The sequence below is a fragment of the Leishmania donovani genome, chromosome 9 (genome assembly GCF_000227135.1).
Source record: "Leishmania donovani BPK282A1 complete genome, chromosome 9".
Lineage (NCBI taxonomy): Eukaryota > Euglenozoa > Kinetoplastea > Trypanosomatida > Trypanosomatidae > Leishmania > Leishmania donovani.
Genome location: NC_018236.1, coordinates 115,212 through 135,013, shown reverse-complemented (window position 1 = coordinate 135,013; position 19,802 = coordinate 115,212). Strand labels below are relative to the sequence as shown.

Sequence of the window (19,802 nt, the reverse complement as noted above, 5' to 3'; positions counted from 1 at the left end):
ATCTTCATCAGCGGGAACCGGTCGGCAGGGTCCGCCTGGCGCACCTTCTCCATGAACTGAATCTCGATCTTGGCGTCGCGCGTGTACTTGGGCACGTTGCGCACGATCTTCACCGCGCAGTACTCCTTGCGCTTGCGGTCCCACGACTCCACCACCTTGCCGAAGGTGCCCTCGCCGAGCAGCGACAGGATCTTGAAGCGCTGCGTCGACACGTCGATGTCCTCGCCGAGCACCACGTAGAAGTGGCCCTCCTCCATGTTCTGGTGCGGCAGCGCGTACGTCACCTTCTTCTTCTTGGGAGGCGGCGCCACCACCTCCACCACCTGGTTTGGTGCAGTGTTCGGCACCGCCGTGCCATCGTGACGGCGTAGCTGCACGTTGTCCGTCGCGGTGGCTTCATCGAAGGTGCGCTTGCTACCCGATCGCCGTGCGTCGCTCTTGCTGCGCGACATGTGCTTCATATGATCCAGCGCCTTGTTGGGCAGCGCCGCCGTCCCGGAGCCGGCGGCGTTCGCCTGCGCGCTGGAGTACACATGCAGCCCAGATCGCGCAGCAGCGCCACCAGCATCAGCGGCTGCGGAAGAGGAATCCATGATGCCTGCTGTAGGCTGTGGCGGACTTGTCGGCGAGTTCTCACGGTATTCTTGCCTGCCTGGTGATGAGGCGCGTAGGCTTCCTGACCGCGGCAGAGAAGCCGCGAGGGTGGGTGGAGGGGGAGGGGGCGAGGTGACGTGGGGCCGGTGTCGTACGGAAGTGCTCAAAAACCCGAGACGTAAACCTAACGAAGGGGTAAGGAGGCAGAAGGAAAGGTGTTGGGTGAGGGAGGGGGGAGGGTGGCAAGAAGACGGTCTACGGGCGCGATACACGTATACAGGGTGCAGCGAAGAGATATCAAGTGAGGTGAAGGAAGGGGGGAGGAGGGGCGCAAGGACGGCAGCAGTACTCGTGACAGCAATGATGGCCACCACTCGTGCGGAAAATAAGACTACGGGAGGGAGCAAGAGAGGTCGTACAAGGCAGCTCGTGTATGCGTATGCGTGTGCTTGACGACGAGCTCGCACGCACGGGCGACTGTGGGCTTCTCTCGACTGCGTTCGAGGGGAGGCGGAGGGAGTTGGCGTGTGGGGTGACATGAACACCCGCACGTGTGTATGGCGTGCGCGTGGATACCGATGATCGAGAAACGGGTGGAGAGGGGAGGGAGGAGGAGGAGAGGCGCAGCATGGCAGGTAGGCGGGCGAGCTGTGTTTCGCACAAGTGGATGCATCTTGTGGGATTTGGAAGGGAGAGGGCCCGGGCAACAGCTTGCGTAGAAGGATATCGCGCAGGATAGAAGTCGCTCAGGAACCTTTTCGCCCCACCACCTCCTCGTCGCACTCCCTCGCCGCGTGTGCGCGGTGGGAAGAGCCGACGCTGCCGGAGGCCGTTGCCAGGCCTGCTTCTGTTTCGCTTTCTCCGCTTCCCGGATGCGTGTGAGACACAACCGCCGCTGCTTTTCAGGACGTGAGCAGAGGGATCGCCGCAACCGTTGAGGAGAGCAGCCAACAACACACACACACACACAAGCACTGTGCGCAAGCTCAAGACAGCCAACAGCAACATAAAACCAAATAAAGAAGTAAAGCATGAAGCCGCACGACTTCACACGCGCACAGGACGAGCCCAGCGCGCGGTGCGCGTTGCACGCGGATCGAGAGCGGGCTGCCACACGGCGCGGAGACGGGAAAGCTTCATTGCTCTGCATCGCCGTTACGCCCCGAGCTGTTCACGTAGAGAACGTCACTGAACTCGTTCACCACCGTGTGCAGCAGCAGCCGCGTCGGCACCGTGCGCACCGGCCACGTCGCGTACGTGGACAGAAGCTTCATCAAGCTCAGCTGATCGAGCACCTCGTAGGCTTGCAGCAGCTGTACCTCTGCCTCTGTGATGGGGGCACTGGTGGCGGCGTGCGACATGCCGCTGTAGGGACTTGTCACAGACCTGTCTGGTGAGGTGCCTTGGAAGGATCCCTGGGGGGCCGCATCATGCACGGGGACCGAAGAAGATAACGACGGGGCGGCGAGGCGCGTGTGTACCGTGGTGAAAGCAGAGGAAACGGCTGCCGTGGCCTCTCCAACCGCACTGCTCGCAGTTGTGTGGCTTGCTGACGCCGCCGCAGCCAACGCGCTCGTGTATCCGGCACTGCGCAGCTGCATGATGTACGGCAGATTCGCGAGTAGCGGCGGAAGACGGCGCAGATTGCGCTCGAGGAGACGCACCAGCGTGTCCACTTCGAGTCCGCGCGTTCCCCAGCTGAGCGCGATCACGTGATGCAGCACGTACTGCAGCAGAACTTCCACTGGGAGAGAGCGCTCCGTCCCGAGCAGGCCGCCGACCCCAGCGAGCGGCGTGGCGGCGGACGCGCTGGTGATAAACTGCGTGTGCGGGTCGATGTGCGCCGAGCTCGTGTAGTTCCGCTGTTGCTCCTGCTGGCGCTGTGGTGCCAGAGTGTCGGTGACGCTGTTCATTTCGGCTGGCGTGGTGCTATCAAACAGCAGCGCTTGATTCGCGAGGGGCCTGGAGGCGGTGTGCAGGGGAAGCTGGCGGCAGCCGTAGCGCAGAGATCGTGGCTGGGGGCTGGCACTCCTGCCCAGTGGCGCCACGGTTGCGGAGACGGGAATGGAGGAGGAAGACGGAGAGCTACCACCACCTCTGGCAGCGTCGGCATGGCTACTGAAACTCGCCGCACCTTGCCCAGTGTGGCCTTGTGACACTTGAATCGCCAAGCTGGATGCCGGCTTAGCCACGGCCACCGCAGCGGGGGACGCCGTGGACGCGAGTGGTGCTGCCCTTGCCGGCGCCGTGCTTTGCTGTTCCCACGCTTGTTCGTACCGCTCGAGGAGGCTCTGCTGTCGCCGCGCGTAGTCGAGGCGCTGCTTGATGACGTCAGCGGAGCGGCGAAGGTACTCCACCGCGGCTTTGGGTATGTCGGCGCACTGCAGGAGCGTGTGGCCTTGCTCCTTCGTGCTGACGACGGCGGCGTTACGACAGGCCGTGACAACAGAGGTCTCGTGCGGGTGCGCCTGCGCGCGAGAGATGAGCAGGAGGTCGCGAGGATCGGGGTCGATGAGAGAGCTGGTGTTGTTCACCCCGATTAAAGGCGCGGCTATGGCGGAAGACTCGCCAGCCATGGGTGAATGCGATGGGTGATGGTGTGGGAGCCGCTGGCTGTGTCCGCTGCCGCTGCCAAGCCGATTGCAGTGATACGACATGCGCTCAAACACCTCGTACGGCGACACACCGTAGGCCGCCGTCACTGGGGTGACGAAAATGTGCGGCCGCATGAACCATGGCTGCATGGAGTGCAGCAGACTGCTGCTGCTGCCGTCTCCAGTGTAGCTGTTCTGCATGAGAGCCGTGAAGTCTGCGTTGTCGCGCAGATGACAGGCGCGCCGCGCACACGTGCAGACACTCTCGTCGAGGGACGGGAAGGTGAGTTGAATGGCGGGGCCGCTGCTGTAGTGCCGAGGCCGGGCGGCATTGATGGTGTAGAAGCCCAGCGTGTAGTCGCGATGGCTTCGCGTCGTCCAGCACTGCGGATGCGCCATCAGTAGCTCGCACAGGGGGCATGCCGATCCCCACGCACAGTATACCGACAGCGGTCCCAGCGCTGCGAGCGACAACACTGGCTGTGACGCAGTGGCGGTGGCGGCGGGGGGAAGAGTACTGCTGACGGCCGTGTGTGTCGCGAAGTGCAGACTCGGAGAGGAGATCGTGCCCATTGCTCTGGTTGACAGGTGAGGGCTGCCCTGCCACCCCTGCGTGAGCGAGGTACTAGCCCCCGCTGCCGCTAATGTGCCGCTGCGGCCGTGGGGAGGCCGCAGCGAGGTGTCGTGCTCGTTGGCCCGGTAGCCGACGTGGGAGGAATGCTTCCCCGCCGAGATCGTGTCAGCGCTCCAAAAACGCGGCGTGCGGCCAGGCACACTACCCACTGTCGCCGTGTTGCCGGTGCTCGGTGTCTTTGGCAGTCCTGCCATGCTTGTCATCGGCGTTGCCGTCTCCCCACGCTGATCACTGCCGCTGATCACAGTGAGTGAGTGGTACTGCTCCTGTTGATGTGGTTGATGGCGGTGTTGCTGTGTGTTGACGACGCACTCGAGCATGTGTAACACCAGCGCAGCCGGCACCGTCTCCATGTCCAACACCGCGTCCAACGGGTCAGCCGTAGCCTCCGGCGTCGCACCGGTGGTAGCGGGTCCGTCGACCGTCGTCTGGGACAACATCCAGCTCTGACTCACGCTTGCTGAATCGCCCATCGCCTTCAGCGGTGTGCGGAACCCCATCTTGGCGACAGCCGAGTCGGCCTCGCCGTTGATACCTGCCTCCGCGTCCATTTCGGCGTCACGCGCTGTATAGCGTCGGTGATCGCGGCGCTTTCTACGTTTGCCAGCGTCACCATCGTCGCGCTCCTTCAGTGCTGTCACTGCAGCTGCAGCGGCCTTTAGCTTTCGCTGCTCTGCTTTCAGGCGATGACGGCGACGACGTGCGACAGCGGCATCCAGAAACGCCACCGGGGTCACCTCGCCATGTGTGAAGCACACGTGCATCTCCGACGCTACCGAGATGGCGCCGTTCACGCGCAGGAAGTCGATAATCTCCATCGCGAGGAAGTCGAGCCCGGCAGCTGTCGTGGCCGCCGTCGCCGCCGCTGCGGATGTGTGAAGGGCATTTGGGTCCTCGTCGATTATGTCGCGGCTGCCGCGAAGGTCTGCCTGCGACACCGAGGTGGCGGCCACGCCTACGTCCAACCCTCCGCTCACGCTAGTGATGCTGGTGTTGTTCGCCGCCGCCGCCGCCGCCGCAGCGGCACGGACGTGGCGTCGCTGCACCGCCTCCAGAAAGGCGAGTTCAAGACTTCGGTAAAACGAGCCGGCTCGTCGCGGCGACGGCAGCGCCTGCAGCAACGCGTACACCGTCGACAGCGGGATGAGTTTGGCGTAGCGCCTCCCCATCATGTCGAGATAGCGGTGCTGCAGCTGCTCGGTGAACTGGTCCGCCTCAACGGTGAGCACGCTGCAGGGGTGGATGCGGGAGGAGGCCGAGCGCAGACTGTTGGTTTCCTCCTGCCGCTCAGCGCCCGTGAGATGAGACATGGGCAACAGCAACATGTGATTGATAAGGAGCGCCTCTGGGAGAGTGTCGAGGGAAGCGCCAGCGGAGGCGAAGGTAATCTGCTGCTGCTGTTGCGCGCAGCCCGCAGCGATGGATGGACGCCGACGCGGCTCTCGTAATGCACCGGCGGCGCCACGACCGCAACCCGTCATGCAGCTTGTCCTACTGCCCCACAAACCACCCTCGAGTGCTCCTCCACCGGCGCCGTTGCCCGCACTGCATCCACCGCGCATCGTGCGGTTCCAGACGTCAATGCACTGCGCCACGCGCAGCACCTCGTACGCCAGCTGCACGTGCACGGCGAGCTGCTGGTACAAGGAGCGTGACGACGCGGAGGTGGTGAGAGCGGACGGGGCAGTCGCAGCAGGCGACAAACAGCCGCGACGGCTGCTGCTGTGCTCTCCGCCTTTCCCAGTGGAAGGTGACGCGGTGCGCGAGAAGGCATGGTCCGCATCGCGGCCGTCTTCACGGTACGCACCATCATCACCGTCCGCGTCGTCGTCCGGATCAGCCCACTCCAGGAGAGGCCCCGCCATGCTGCCCTGTGATGCTGCAGAAGGTGAGGACTCTCTCGAGCGATGAAGGTGATGCTGCTGGTTATAGGCAGGATGCAGGCTCGTGCGAGCCCCCGATGCAGCGCCGCGATCGCCGCGGCTTGTCAAGACGGTCTTTTCGCTTGCGGTACCGCTGGCCACACCGGGGACAAGCTTGTGGCGGACAGCGGGTCGGGAGGCGGAAAACAGATAGTCATAGTCGCCGGAGGAGCCAGCGCTCATGTCAGCGTCACCACCTCTGGGACTGGCCGCGCGATGGCGGCGATCTCGCGCAGGCGAGACGGACGCCGACGTAGAGATTGCGCTGCCACCAGCGCCGGAAGGCTCACCGGCTCCTCCAGCCATCAATGGCTGCTGATGCGCTTCCTCTCCGTGCGGCCGCCGCTTCTCTGCAGCCGCGGCCGCAGCGCTCGCCAACGCAGCGGCGCCGCCGACTTCCCAGTGGTTGGTCAGCATCTCCATCCGCTCCAGCTCCGTGGACACGTACTGACAGCGGTGTTCCTCGCGGCACAGAATATTCACGAAGCACTGAGTAAAGTTCGCGATGGCGCCGGTGTCCGTGTCTGGCTCCTTCATCGCGACTACGAGGAGCGCCGTTCCGGAGCGGTGTGGCAGCCGCAGACGATCAAGGGGGGCGAAGCTACCGCTACTGCTACCTGCTGTGCCGTCGCGCCCGCTGAACGTGTTCGGCGCGGCGGCTCCGATGGACAGCGGAAACACAAGGAAAGTGCAGTTGACCATGTTGATGGTGGTGGTGCCACACAGAGCCCCACGCAGGAGGTGCATGAGCACATTGGGGGCGATGCCGACACACGTGGCAGAACCCGTGGTGGCAACCTGCTGTTGCGGCTGCTGTGGAGCTCCGTTGCGACCGCCACCCGATGCCGGACCACCGCCACTACCAGCGGCAGCCCCTGCGGAAACGTTGCTCGACTTGCGCGTGTTGGAGGAGCCACTGATAGAGGAGGCGGCGGCCGCTGCCGCACCAGACAACTGACGCCGCGTGCTTCCAGTGGACGTGTGCTGAACTTGGATCATCGAACCTGGCGAGTTGCCGAGTTGCCCCCTTGTTGTGAGCCCGCGGCGACCCTCTGCGGCTGCTGTGCCACCTCCACCAGTTGATACGGCGCAGTGTCCATGACCGAAGCTGCCTCCACTGCTGCTCACGTGATCGCTCACCAGGGAATAGCTGGAGGCTGGCCGCCGCATTCCGCGCTGCGGTGCCACGCCGCTGCTGCTGCTGACTGGTGCGTTGGAATCTGGAGCGGCCCCACCTGGCGGGTGGGCACCGCCAGTGCCGTGATATTGATGACTGTCCTTGACATCCACCGCCATAGTGACGTGCACGTGTGGCGACTTCTTCAGTCGACTGCCGCCACCGCCGTTCATCGATGAGGTCGGCGTCTGTGTGTTGCTGACATCGTCCGGGTCCACATGAGTGCCACCGCTGCTGTTGTTGCCGCCGCCGCCGCCCCTCTTAGTTTGCTCGGCATAGGGGCCACGGCCGCGTTGACGGTCCCGCTGCGAAGGCGCTGCGTGCGCGGCGCTGGGGGCGGAAGACGCGTTGCTCTCGCCCGAAGCCTTCTTACTCGATGCGTCGGCTGCCGCTGCCGCCGCCGCTGCTGCTGCCGCCGCTGCCGATCCACCCGTCGCCGCCGAAGAAGACGAGGCGGAGGAGGGGCCCTGCGCGGCCACATTCACAACAAAGGGGTCCGTGTCGGGGTAGCGGAAGAGCAGCTTCTCCTTCGCGAAGAGGAAGACCGCGATGGAGGCGTTGCTCGCACAGTGGGCGGAATTGCCCGCCAATGCAGCAGCCGCGACAGAGGCGGAGTGGTCAAGGGGGGATGAGGAGACGGCGTCACTACCACCCTCGGCTGCCATGGTCGACTGCAGCGTCGTGTGCGCTTCGGACGGCGATGCCGGCATGGAAGCTGCAGCCCACCGCCTAGACGACTCGCTGATATGGATGACGGTGCCGCGCGACCACTGTCAATCTAGTTTCCTGTGTGGCGCAGGCGAATGCAGAGAGGGGAGGAGGTGTAAGCTCCTGCGCCGTCGTGGTCGCTGATCTTGTACGATAAGGATGCTCAGCTGTGAAGTGCAGCTGATGCAGTTTGGGGCGGCGACGCGCTCGGATGTCAGGCGCGCCGTGGTACCTCGTAGCTCGTGAAGCGGTGCACTGCGGGATCTTTCGGCTAGTGCTGATTGCGGCGCGTATGCCCGTCATGGGAAGCGAAAGATGAAGCGCAGGAGGTCAGGGAAGGAGTCATCAGCATACGAGAGGCTTCGGGGTCCGGCTGCCGAGCATACCAGCGACGACGCAGTGTATTGCGATGTGCAAGTGGCCACGCGAGAGGGGTTGTGACGGCGCCGATTCTGCCGCTGGGAAGCCGCGCAGGAGCACCGCAGTGGCGCGCAACTCCCCCTTCGCTTCCCTACCCACAGAGGCCATGAAGACGTTCTTCGAGTTTTCGTTCTGTTTCACTGGCAGCGGAGGAGGGAGGAGGAGGAGGCAGAGCGCGAGGGAGAGGAAGCGGTTAGTCCACCGCTGCCGTGCGGACACTCACTGCCACCCGAACGCAACTTCATCATTCACGGCAAGGACAGGAGGAGCATCTTCCTGCTGAGAGGCAGGGGAGTTGCCGCCATGAGTGCACCGCAGCATTGCAGCAGAAGGGAGAACACTGGTGTGTGTGTGTGTGTGTGTGTACCCATCCACATCAACGCGCTCACACCAAGAGACAGAGACACGGTCGAACACCTCCCCACGGGCGCGACGGCGCCGCTGCTCTCTTACTTGCCATCTTCCCTTCCCCATCCCCCGCTTCTGCACCTCCAGCGAAGGCGCGAGCCTTCGACCCCCCCCCCCTTCCCCCCACATGCAAAACCACGAGGTGAAGCCTCTCCACTCGTTGGGCGCCAGGGCACGCAAGGTGGAGGTGGGGGAGTGGATGGGCTAGCGTATGATGGAGGTGAGACTACGAGAGAGAGGTGCAGGGCAAAGAAACGCCGCCATCAAGCCAGGGCACATGCAACGTGGGTGCGCCGGAGTGGCTGCGGCGGCAGGTGAGCGCCAGGTCAGAGCATAAAGGGAGGTGGGGAGAAAGCGAAACGTCTTCCTCGTAGATGATCCACCACCACCATCAGCATCGGCATCGACGCCGTAACCGCATATGAAGAGGGAGGCGGGGGGGAGGAGGTGGCGAGAGGGGGTGGAAGGTGATGGACACCAGCGCTAACAACATTGCTCTGGTGGGACGGCAAGCAGTACAACGCGCACACAGACACTGCTTCCGAGGGTGACGGTTGAGAGGGGGTATGACGGAGTGGGCTTGGCGCGCCGCGATCGCCTCGGGGCGCACGTGCGCCACTACTGCGCACACTCTGTGCATGTGGGTGCCCCCTCCCCCGTTTCCTCAACCACAGCGCAAGAGAGAGCGCTTGGTGTGCTGCATACCTTCGCTTTTATGAGTGCGTGTGTGTGTGTGTGCATATTACTGCATGCACGTCTTTTACCGTGATGGGGCTTAGCGATGCACAGACCCACACGCACAACGCAACACCACGAGGGAGGGGAGAGGAGGGGAGGGGGGAGGGTAGAGCAAAGCCAGCCACTGACAGCGGTAAGCGCACCAGCCTCCGCCACCGTCCTCCCACCTCCATCACACGCACCTCCTTTCCTGACCAGCTCAAAGACACACACACACACACGCACACACAAACACACACGACACCAGCACGAAAGCCTAGACACAGACACACACGTTGGCAGAGAGGCACACCTCAGCGCGCGAAGGGTGGAGCGAGGGGAGAGAGGTTGATTGCGTGAGCGGCTACAGGCACTTCTTGCCCTGCAGCGCTATCAGAATGTCTTCTGGTGTCATGACCGTGCCGTCACTCGCTTCGCCGCCGCCGTTCCGTTTTAGCAGCGCCGCTACGGCGTCTACAACCTGCTTGTACTTGGTGGCCATGCCGGCCAGCCGACGCAGCTTCGTGTTCGCCTCCTCGAGCAGTCGGTCTCGCTGCTCTAGCGACTCCCGCGACTCCTTCGCAACACGCTCGCGAGTGCGGCTCTGTTCCTCCACCTTAGCGCGCCACACATCGATCTCGCTGCGGTGCCGCGCCTCCTGTTGCTGCTGCTGCTGAAGAGCGGCCTTCACCTCCTGATCCTTCTGCTGGAGCAGTTGGCGGAGCTGCTGAAGCTGCGCGCCTCGTGCCGCCAAATCCTCTGAGAGACGGGCCATGCGTACGGCTTGCGACGAGGCGCCGTTGCCGAAGTACGTGCCGAGCCCGTCGCTGTCCTCTCCGATCGATGCCGCCCCCGTGCGCCTCTTGTGGCTGTTGATGTCTCCGTCGTCGTCTGACGCAGCGTGCGGCCGCTTTAGACCACTGGCGCGCTGAATCAGCGTCGCTGTGGCTGCCTCCATTCCTGCCACCGATACTGTCTTGTCCGCCGCCTGCATCAACTGTAATGCTACACGGATGTCTTTGATGCTCTGCTGCACCGTGGCGGCCGTCTCGGCAGACAGCAGCGCCGGCTGCTGACTCGGCAGCACGCTTGCGCGTCGGCTGCCATCCTCTCTGTTCGTGGACAGCGCTGATTGCACAAAGACGCGGTGCTCCGCCTCGGTGAAGATATCCTCCGCGATGGCCGACACGGCAAAGGGCTCGACACACTCGCCAACGTAGACGGCCAACAGCCACCGCTGACCTTCGTCAGCCGCTGCCGCCGCAAGGCCACCGCAAGTTGCAGACGCACTCTTGCCATGGCTCGCCTCCGCCGCCATAGGGCCTGGCTTCGGCACAACACCGACAACACGCCCTACGCGGTATCGCTGCGACACGTCCGCAGCCCTGTTAACTGAGTTCGCCGGTCTTGCATCGTTGGTGCTCTGCTGCTGCAGTGCCACCATGTTGGCGGCTTGCACGTACTTGTTGTCGTCGAGCAGTGCCTTCTGCCGCCGCGCCGGCACAAGGACGCGCACGAGGGTGTTGAGAAGAAGTGAGCGGACGTGGGCGTCCGTGAGAATGGAGCCCACGACGGGGCCGAGAAAAGATGTGGCCGGCGCCGATGACGACGCAGGGGCAGTAGGCGGCCCGTTGGCAGATGATGATGCAGCTGCGGTTGTGTGGAGGAGGAGCTGGGCAGCGAGCGAGAGCACGCCCTCGATATCACCGCGGAGCAGCTGACACTCCTTTGCCAGGGCGTAGGCTGCCGGCATCACAGCGGTATCAGGAAAACTGACAGCACGCGGGGAGGTGAGAGGCCAGATAGAGAGTGGCGCTGTAGATCTATGCGTGAGGGATGGGGGTAGGTGGGTGGGCGGGAGTTGAGACCAGAGCGTGGAATAGAGAGCGGAGACAGGGATTGAGTTGGGTAGCCAGACGCCTACATGCCTTTGAAGACGCCACCGCAGCACGCGCCTCCCTCATCAGCATCATCATCATCTCTCCCTCGCGCGCTCCCGTTCCGCCCTTGTGTTGTTCCCCTTCTCGGAAACGGAAAAACGAAGGAGCGACACACCAGCGCGTGTGCAGGTGCACCGTTGGTGGGCGTTGGGGGATGGAGGGTGGTGGGGGTGGTGGTGGTAGTGCGGGTAATGGGCGGAAGATGATACGATCATCCTATCCCCTTTGCAGGTACGAAGTTTCCGGTTCGCCGTTCGGTTGTGGCCTCCCTCCTTCAGAGGGTTCTCCCCGCGCACGGGGGCCGTGAGCCGTTGCACTGATGCTCGTGAACTGTGCGCGTTGCACCGTACGGGTGCGTGCGTGTGCGGAAGCGCGCGCCTCTCCAGCGAGGCGTCGCGGCTGACATGTGGCCGCAAAGGGTGACTGCCCTTGTCGCCCGCAACCCTTGCTGTGCCTTCGACCGCGCACGCGCGCATCATCCTTAGCGGATCTCGCTCGTCGGTCGTGCCCGACTAGGAGCGGTGTAGAAGAGGTACCCGACAACCCACAACAGCGACACCACGATGAGGGCACATGCCCACAGGAAGTAGAGGTGGTCCGCCCCGCCCTTGTCGCGCAGATTTACGAAGTACCGCACGAACCGGTTCGGTGCGAGACGCGCGAGCACGTTGGTGCGCTCGTACGGCAGCTCAACATCTTCGTTCTCCTTCTCGAACTGCCGCTGCCACGCGGCGGTGCGCAGCCGCTGCGTCCCGCCGGACTCCCCGAAGACGGACGCGTACGGGTCGCCATCTTGAATGTCGCGGTAGTCCGTCATGCGCTGAAAGAAGCGGCGATCGGCTGAACCCCTCTTGGCGTGCAGCTCACGCATCTGCTGTGTGTACTCGCGGTCCCGCTGCTGCTGGCGCGCCACATCCGCGACGTTGACGGGGTTCGCGTAGAAGAGCTGCTGCGATATGGTGTTCTGTTGCGCTGGCCGGCCGCTTTTGAGCGTTTTCGGGAAAGCCATTTCCGCTTCCTTCTGAAACTGCACCGAGGACTGCAACGGTCGCGTTGAAGTCGACGAGAACGCGCCAGCACCCGAGAGCGGCGCGCCCGTTGCCCTTGCGCCGACATTATCGTCTCTGCTGCCGGCGCCGCCGAGAGCGCCTTTTGATCGCGCGGCGGACTTCTTCGAACGCATGGCGTCAAACGTCGAGTACAACATCGTGCGCCTCTGGAGACTGCCCAAGGGAAGGGAGCTCGCGCTTGCACACGACGATGCCGCCACACAAACAAGGCGGCGCCACGCGGCTGACGCCGTCCACACCGTAGAGGAAGAGCAGCGGGCAGCGACGGCGCCGATGCAAAGAAGAGGGGGGCGGCACGACATGGGGCTGGCCTCGAAGCGTGCACCAGGAAGCACCGCTGCCGCTGTATCGAGCGTGGAGGTACGGAATATCGCGCACTCTGTTCGCGGCACTGGGGCGACGGGGCGGGGTGCGACGACGCGTGCGTGGGGAGGGGGCACTTGATGGTACTACTGCGTGGCCCTATCATCAACTGCTGTTTGCTTACCTGCTGCTAGCGTCGGCACGCAACCTCTTACCCTGTGTACGTAAGACTCTTCTGCAGTTCTCACTGCTACGCATGCGGGTGTGTGCGACCCAGCGGCGTGAAGCAGAGCACCACTCGTGTCGTCACCGCCATGCACGCGCGCACGAACACGCAGAGATAAAGATATAGGCCGAAGAGATAGAGGGAGCGATAAGGAAAAGGTACGAAGCACAAGAGCCAGCGAGGGCGGGTGGGGGGAGGAAGGGGGGGGGGCGACGGCCCACGAGGGCTATGAACCACCTGCCATCGTGCATCTCCACACCACCGCAGGAATGAAAAAGGGCGGAGATGCGATACGGACGCGAGAAACAGCGCACCGAGCCGCACCCCCTTCCCTTCCCACCCTGACAACGAAGGCGGCAGTGACGTCCTTTCTCTTTCCCTCTCCGACGATTCATAATGAACGCTACGATGCTGACGTGCAGCCCTGGAGTGTGCCTTAGCATCACTCTTGTCCTCCTCCCCCTTGTCCATCGCGCACCCGGGCGCATCCATCCTCCAAAGACGCCCTATACCTTGTTCGGTTGCTGCGAGGAGGTCGACAGGACGACACGGCCGCCAGCCCGCTTCAGTCGACTGTGTACACACACACACACACACACACACACACGTACAACTATACACAGACAGACGCATCAAGCGCCCCAGACATGATCACGGCCATTTTTAGTGCAGGCCACTGCTCACTGTCACCCCCACAGGAGCCAGCACCGGGGCCCAGACACGCTTCATGTCGCTCACCCCCCCCTACACACACACACACACACACGTGTGTATGCACCTTCCGTGTTCTTTGTGTGTGGGTGCTCGAGGGCAGGCGCACGGTGCAGCCTGGCTTCGTTGGCATCACTGGCTCTGTGTACCACTGTTGGCAGCACACGAGGCCCTGCTGCCGATGGCGATATTGCGAAGGTGCGTTGCGACGCATGCGCGGAGTGCGTGGCGCTCCTCGGCGCAGCTGTCGCGCTGCAGGCTGCGGTTGATCTGGCCGGCTTCAACGCACTGCCCGTAACGCTTCGACTCGTTGGGGCACTTTCTGTACGCCATGCCGTACTTCGATTTGAGCTCGCGGTCGATCACCACGTCGGACACGTAGAAGTTGCCCTCCATGCTTGGCCGCGGTTCGCTTCGTTGCCGCGCGTCACGCCTCTCCCTCTCGCCACGATTGCATGCCCCACTTCTCCTCCTTGGACAATACACCAACAGGGCTGCCGCACGGATGTCTCTGTGCGTCTCTCTCTTTGTGGATGTCGCCAACAGAGGGCACCTGCCAACGGCTTCGACCTCTTCACCTCTCTCGGTGCTCGCGCGCGATGTTGTTCTCCTCTCGACGGCGAGGAAAGCAGTGGCGAGTGCGTTCCGGGGCACACGCACACACTCGATGGAGGTCGCGCAGCCACCGGAGTGGTGGGCAATAACGAGTGGAGGAGAAGAGGGGGCGAGGGATCTATGCGGGCGGCAGAAGGGGGTGGTGGTGGAAGGGAGGCGGTGGGCTTTGATGGCCGTGACAGCGGGTAGAAGCACCACCAGAAGCGAGCAGCGTACCAAGAGAACCAAATCCACAAGCGCAGTTGCGTGTGTGTGTGCGTGTGTGCGGGATGAGCGAGTGGGTGGTGATGGACCTCGTTGCCGGTGATGGTGTCAACATGCTGAATCAAGAAAAAAAAAACGTCAGCAGCACGGGGGCGAGCACGCGCACGGAGGAGAGCACGAGTGAGCAGGGCCACAGAACAAGGTGGATGTGGCTGTGGCGGCGGCACCGAAGAGAGGGATAAGGAACGAAGCCAGTCCAGGCTCACTCGGGTTCCATTAGCCGGGAAGTGGGGGAGGAGGGAGGAGGGCTGGCTTCAAAAGCTCCGCTTCGCCATCTTTCACTGACATTTTTATAAGTATTTACTCGCTCGTTGTCGTCACATGGGCAACTTCAAAACACGCCAAGACAGGCGCCGGCAGAGAGATGCAGAGGCTATGGGGTAGGGGGAGTGCACGCACCTGACGTACATCTGAGTACACAGAAATGCTGCGTGCATGCCGGTGGTGCGCACATGTGCGTCTCTCTTTCCGTCTGTCCATGCAAGCCGCAGCGGCATACGCTACGGACCATAACACACCGACGCACAAAAAGGGCGGACAGAGGGGAAGAATACAGCGAGGCTGAAAAAGCAGCATCGCGGGGAGCGTACGCGTGGGGCGTGCGTTGGGGGATGCCCCGCCTCCCTCGTACACACACACACACGGAGAAAGGTGCTGTGTAGCGGTGATAAGGATTACTATACATGGATCGACGGCTCGTTGGGCTGCCACCACTCGCACCGACCCCTTCTCCGTCACTGCGGCGCACCGCTGGTCAACATCAACACAATCGCGCTGTAGCCGCGCTGCGCCGCGTAATCCTGCGCGCGCAGCCCAGTCGTGGACGCCACGTGTGGATTTGCCCCGTGCTCTAGCAGAAAGCGCACCGCCTCCTCACGTCCAAAGGCGGCCGCGAAGACGAGCGGTGGCGCGCGGAAGAGCCACCGCTGCTTGAACTGGAAGCCGTTGTACCGCGCCGGGTCTGGCTGCCCGAGGGCGTCGATGTTTGACGCGCTTCGTAGGCATGCGTCGAGAGCTGCTACATCACCGTCACACGCTGCGTGGAAGATGTCGATAGCGCCACCTTCGCTGCGATACTGTTCGCCCGGTACACTGGCGACGACTTTGCAAGCACGGTCGCGAAATTGTGCGGCAGTGGCGTCAGCGGCAGCTTGATTGTCGACTCTTCGCTGGAGTCGCCCCGCCTCCTCCTCGCTAAGCAGCGCGTCATTTTCTTGCAGGAGAACCTTTTCTTGCTCGAGTGTACTCTGGTAGGCGCGCACGGCGGCGGCGGCGATCTGACGTTGCTCGGTCGTGGTGTGCCGACTCTGCAGCGCGTTCGGGTAGGGCAAGGGGCCCATAGATGTCGCGGGGGCTGTGGTGGACATGGCCAACACGAGGGAATGAGAAGAGATCGTGAGGGGTGTGCGTGTGCGCCGGGGGGGGGTAGAGCTGAGGTGTGACGAAGACCAGCGCGCCTGTCTGCAAGTCTGCGTGTGCGCGGAGATGTACGACGCACGCAGAGCAGTAGCAAAGACTAAGAGAGGTGAGGTCGATGAGAGGAGGGGGTGAAGGGGGGGGGAGTGGCAACGTAGATGAGGGCACCGGCAGCTGCGACTCTACAGAGCGACTTGGAACAGCTGCTTAAGTTATCAAGATGCGATGCAGCAGACAGTCGGGGCAGCAACGGAGGGTCCTTGGCGACGCATCAGGCAAGACCAAGTACAAGCGCAACCACATATACGTGCGCCCGGCACAAATCTTTTACTGCAGAGGAGTCGGCTGGCGCTTAGCTTCGAAACGGACTTGCCCCCTCGCCCCCCTCCACACACACACACACACACACACAACCAGACTACTCCCTCCCTCTTGCTCTGTGTGTGCGTGTGCACGTGTGCATGCGCATGCGTGGTAGAGCCGTGAAGAGAAGGAACGAGTTGCTGGGCGCTGGGTGGTGGTGGTGATGGTTGGGAGGCTGATTATGGCAAGAGAAAAGACGGCTACCGAACAAGACAGAGACACACCCAGACACGCGCATCGACACACCGGGGGAGGGTAGTGGTGGCACAGGCGGAGAGCCGCGGCAGGTCACACACCTCTACGCGACGACCCTCTTCAAAGTAGACCCACCCGCCACAACGGCGGCGGGTGGGGCAGACTTCCGTGGAGCTGCCGCCTCCAAGAGGGAGAAGTGCTTCGCCATCTCGTCGCTGTCCTCGATGCCGGCGAAGGCGGAGGCTGGCAGCATTGTCGCCCATTCCTGCCGCTGCAGGTAGGCGGGCGACACAGCGGCGTTGTACTCCTCGGGCTGCATCACGGCGCTGCCGTACCGCAGCGCTTCCGCATACCCAGGGCCTTGCACTATGCCCTGCGGGTAGTACGCCGTGAGCTCGGCGGCGGACAGACTGCGCTGCGCCCCTTGCCACAGTTTAAGTGGGTAGGGGTAGTTTTTGCCTAGGTACACGCCATGCATCGCCTGCATGCGCTCCGTCAGCACATGTGGGCGATGTATGTACACCGGCGGCACCTTCGACAGCTGCGGCAGCCATTTCTTGACGTAGATGCCGGTCTGATCGTGCTGGTGGGCGAGGTAGTATACGTTGCGGACAGGTTCGCCGAAGTCGTCCAGCATAAGCCCGCAGCTATATGCGTAGTTCCCGTAGCAGACGAACGGGTCGTAGTCGAGAGAGCAGCGCTCCATCCACTCAGCGCCGACGCGCCAGTCTTGTCCGTAGCCACGCGTGAGCAGCCACGCCAGAGCCTGCCGCCCCTCCTGCGCGACGAAGCCCGTCCCTACCAGCTCCCGCATCGCGGCATCTGCGAAGGGGATGCCTGTCAGCCCATCGCACCACCGTTGCACCACCTTACGGTCATGACGCCATTCCGGTACGTCGTCCGTGTGCTCGGGGTGTGGCCCGTACGAGAAGAAGAGCCGGTCGCCGAAGCGCAGGCCCATCCAATGCCAGTAGTCCCGCCGAGACAGCCGCAGCAAACCCTCCCGGAACTGCTGCTGAACAAACGCGTCGCGCTGGTTCTCCTGCGCGAACTCCCGCAGTACCTCATAGTACTTGCGCGGGGACAGGGCACCGAGCGCGATGTACGGTGACACGCGTGCCAGCTTCTGCGAGTACATCTTCGTGTTAGTGCGCCTCTCTCGTCCGTAGCGCAGCAGCGACGTCACGCCGCCCTGCGCTAGCCAGTTCTGCAGACGCGCCAACGCCGCGTCCTCGCCGGCGTCCGGGTGAGACGACTGGGTGGCGATCACTTCCTGGAAGGCGAAGTCTGTCCCGCGGGCGGCTGCGGCGCTGTAGCCCAGGTCTTCGAGCCGGGGTAGCGCCCCCCGCAGGACGGACGGCCCCGCTCGCCCGTACCGCTCGTCTTCCGTGGGAAGCAGGGCGGCCGCTTGCCAGGTTAGAGGCAGCTCCGCCAGCAGCGCGGTCGCCTTGTCGTACGGCTCGGTCGGCCGGATCGTGCTCACCGTGACGTCGTCGTGGTACCACCGCTCGCCTTCTTTCATGACGGTCAGCGGTGTCGGCAAGTCGTCGAGGTGCACCAGCGTCGACTGCCAGACACTGTGCACCATCGGCGGTGCAGCCGCGGCGCGGCAGTGCAAGGGCAAGCTGCTGCCGCAGTGGTATGGATGCTGACCACCGACGCCGCAGCTCGCGTGCTCGACGACGGCGATCAGCGGATCGTCTTCCTCCGCTGCGGAGCCACACTGTGCGCCAACTGGCGTCGCTGACGCTCCTTGCCCAACTGCACCCGCCACCACAGCCTCGTCAGACACCTCCTCGCGCGACACCCACGTCCCTGCCCGCAGTCGGCGCACCATCAACGCTTGCACGCGTCGCTCGTGAGGGGCGTACTGAGTCGTCATGAGAACATCCATCGCCCCCAGCTCCACGGCCAGGCGGGGCACGTGCTCCTCTGGCCGACCACAGCGAACCAGGAGGGGCACATGCAGTGTGTCCTCCAGCTTGCGGCGCAGCGCCGCCACCGTATCAAGCAGGAACTGCGCCCGCTGAGGACTCTGACGGAAGAAGCCGCCGACAGTGCTCGGCTGTGCAAAGGTTCGGTAGTCGAGCACACAAACACCGATGACGGGAACTGGGCTGCCCGCCTCTGCGGCCGCCGCCCTGGCGCACACCGAGGCGAACGCCAAGAGCTGGTTGTCGTGAACACGCAGGTCGGTGGAGGAGAAGACTACAAGGACGCAGCAGCCGTGGCGCTGTGTGCCCGCAGATGGTGGTGCTGCCCGCATGACATCCGGCGGCCGCAGCTGCGCTTCTGGCGCTGTGCAGGGACCAAGGTACAGCCGATCCTGCTCTGCCAGATGGCTATGCCGGTGAAGGAGGCGCGCTGTTATCCGCGGCGCGACCTCCAAGGCAGACGCTTCGCTCTCTCCCCCGCGACAGTGCAGCAGCGGCTGCGCGTCCGCCGCCACGCGGCCGTTCCTATCGGGGATGATGAGCGGTGCCATCACCACGTCCGGCGTGTTTTGCAGTCGTACGTGGCGGCCCTTCAGGGAAGCGAGCAGCTGCTCATCACGCTCGGCATCGTCTCCGAATTCGACGCCGTCGTCTCGGCGACCACTGTCTGCTTCCATCTCCTGCTCCGCCTGCTCCCAACAACGTGCCGATGTGACACCAGCGTCAGTGTAGAGCGCACCCACCTCTTGCGCCAGATCAGTTGCAAGCTCAGCGGCATCTTCAGGCAACGCAAGCGGTGGCGCCGGCGAGCCCCATGGAGGCTTGCTTGCGAGCATGCAGCCGCCGTGCGAGCCGTCTTCTGCTGTCGCTGCTGACTGGTTGACCTCGCCAACCGGTGAGTCCGAGAGCGGTGGTGTGAGCCCTTGAGCGGCGGCAAGGAATTCGGAATCGGTCTCGACTTGGCGCATGTACTGCTGGAGCGCAGCCCATTCCTCCGCAGTGATCTCGGCAGGCGACGCCGAAGACGTGGGCGGTGGTGGTGGTGGGGCTGGTGGCGCGGCAGATAGGTGGACTGCTGCGAGTAAGCGACGGTTGCTGTCCATGCCCTCGTTGAGCCGGAGAGGTTCACAGAGGTCCGCAGCCGCGCTCGACGCCGCTTCCGTGGAGACGTCCGTGTTCACGCTATTGTTGCCGCTGTCACGCCGTCGGCGCACCCGCGTGGCGATGAGGAAGGCACGCCGTGCGCATATGAGGGTGCCACAAGCGCGACTGTGTACACTGCTCCGCAGCACGGAACAGGACGCGGCTGCATGGCAGCGATGCGCGGCAGAGAGTCGAAGCGACCTGACGGTCATCGTCGCCCGTGACACTGGTAGGCGGCCGAGGGACTGCATGGCCATGTGCTTCGTTCAATGCGGTACCGCCTGCGCGGCAGAGGCGGGGGGGGGGTGAAGGCTTGCGTGGACGATGGGAAGGGGAGGGAGATGCAGAGGGTCAAGAATAGCGCGCCCCTCCCACCACCACCAACACAGAGTCGAATGCGAGCGCTGTATTTCAGCCAGAAAAGTGGGCTCCTCACAATCTACCTCGA

At 63.6% G+C, this 19,802-nt stretch overlaps 7 protein-coding genes across 7 annotated transcripts; all 7 read right to left on the bottom strand.

Moving 5' to 3' along the window:
* Nucleotides 1-2: 2 nt before the first annotated feature.
* On the bottom strand, nucleotides 3-593 carry LDBPK_090450 (protein kinase, putative; the record flags this gene model as incomplete). The annotated part of the gene is made up of 1 exon (XM_003858670.1): nucleotides 3-593. A coding segment is annotated over one exon (591 nt), but the record flags the coding sequence as incomplete, so codon positions are not given.
* Nucleotides 594-1,730: 1,137 nt separating this feature from the next.
* Nucleotides 1,731-7,631, bottom strand: LDBPK_090440 (hypothetical protein, conserved; the record flags this gene model as incomplete). Its single annotated transcript, XM_003858669.1, has 1 exon — nucleotides 1,731-7,631. The coding sequence occupies one exon, from the start codon at nucleotides 7,629-7,631 to the stop codon at nucleotides 1,731-1,733; it is 5,901 nt and encodes a 1,966-aa protein (XP_003858717.1).
* A 1,907-nt stretch (nucleotides 7,632-9,538) lies between these two features.
* On the bottom strand, nucleotides 9,539-10,927 carry LDBPK_090370 (hypothetical protein, conserved; the record flags this gene model as incomplete). Its single annotated transcript, XM_003858668.1, has 1 exon — nucleotides 9,539-10,927. The coding sequence occupies one exon, from the start codon at nucleotides 10,925-10,927 to the stop codon at nucleotides 9,539-9,541; it is 1,389 nt and encodes a 462-aa protein (XP_003858716.1).
* Nucleotides 10,928-11,595: 668 nt separating this feature from the next.
* On the bottom strand, nucleotides 11,596-12,123 carry LDBPK_090360 (hypothetical protein, conserved; the record flags this gene model as incomplete). The annotated part of the gene is made up of 1 exon (XM_003858667.1): nucleotides 11,596-12,123. One exon carries the CDS (start codon nucleotides 12,121-12,123, stop codon nucleotides 11,596-11,598), a length of 528 nt encoding a protein of 175 aa, XP_003858715.1.
* A 1,433-nt stretch (nucleotides 12,124-13,556) lies between these two features.
* LDBPK_090350 (hypothetical protein) lies at nucleotides 13,557-13,820 on the bottom strand (the record flags this gene model as incomplete). The annotated part of the gene is made up of 1 exon (XM_003858666.1): nucleotides 13,557-13,820. One exon carries the CDS (start codon nucleotides 13,818-13,820, stop codon nucleotides 13,557-13,559), a length of 264 nt encoding a protein of 87 aa, XP_003858714.1.
* A 1,217-nt stretch (nucleotides 13,821-15,037) lies between these two features.
* Nucleotides 15,038-15,670, bottom strand: LDBPK_090340 (hypothetical protein, conserved; the record flags this gene model as incomplete). Its single annotated transcript, XM_003858665.1, has 1 exon — nucleotides 15,038-15,670. The coding sequence occupies one exon, from the start codon at nucleotides 15,668-15,670 to the stop codon at nucleotides 15,038-15,040; it is 633 nt and encodes a 210-aa protein (XP_003858713.1).
* A 710-nt stretch (nucleotides 15,671-16,380) lies between these two features.
* LDBPK_090330 (DNA photolyase, putative) lies at nucleotides 16,381-19,179 on the bottom strand (the record flags this gene model as incomplete). The annotated part of the gene is made up of 1 exon (XM_003858664.1): nucleotides 16,381-19,179. The coding sequence occupies one exon, from the start codon at nucleotides 19,177-19,179 to the stop codon at nucleotides 16,381-16,383; it is 2,799 nt and encodes a 932-aa protein (XP_003858712.1).
* Between the last annotated feature and the right edge of the window lie 623 nt (nucleotides 19,180-19,802).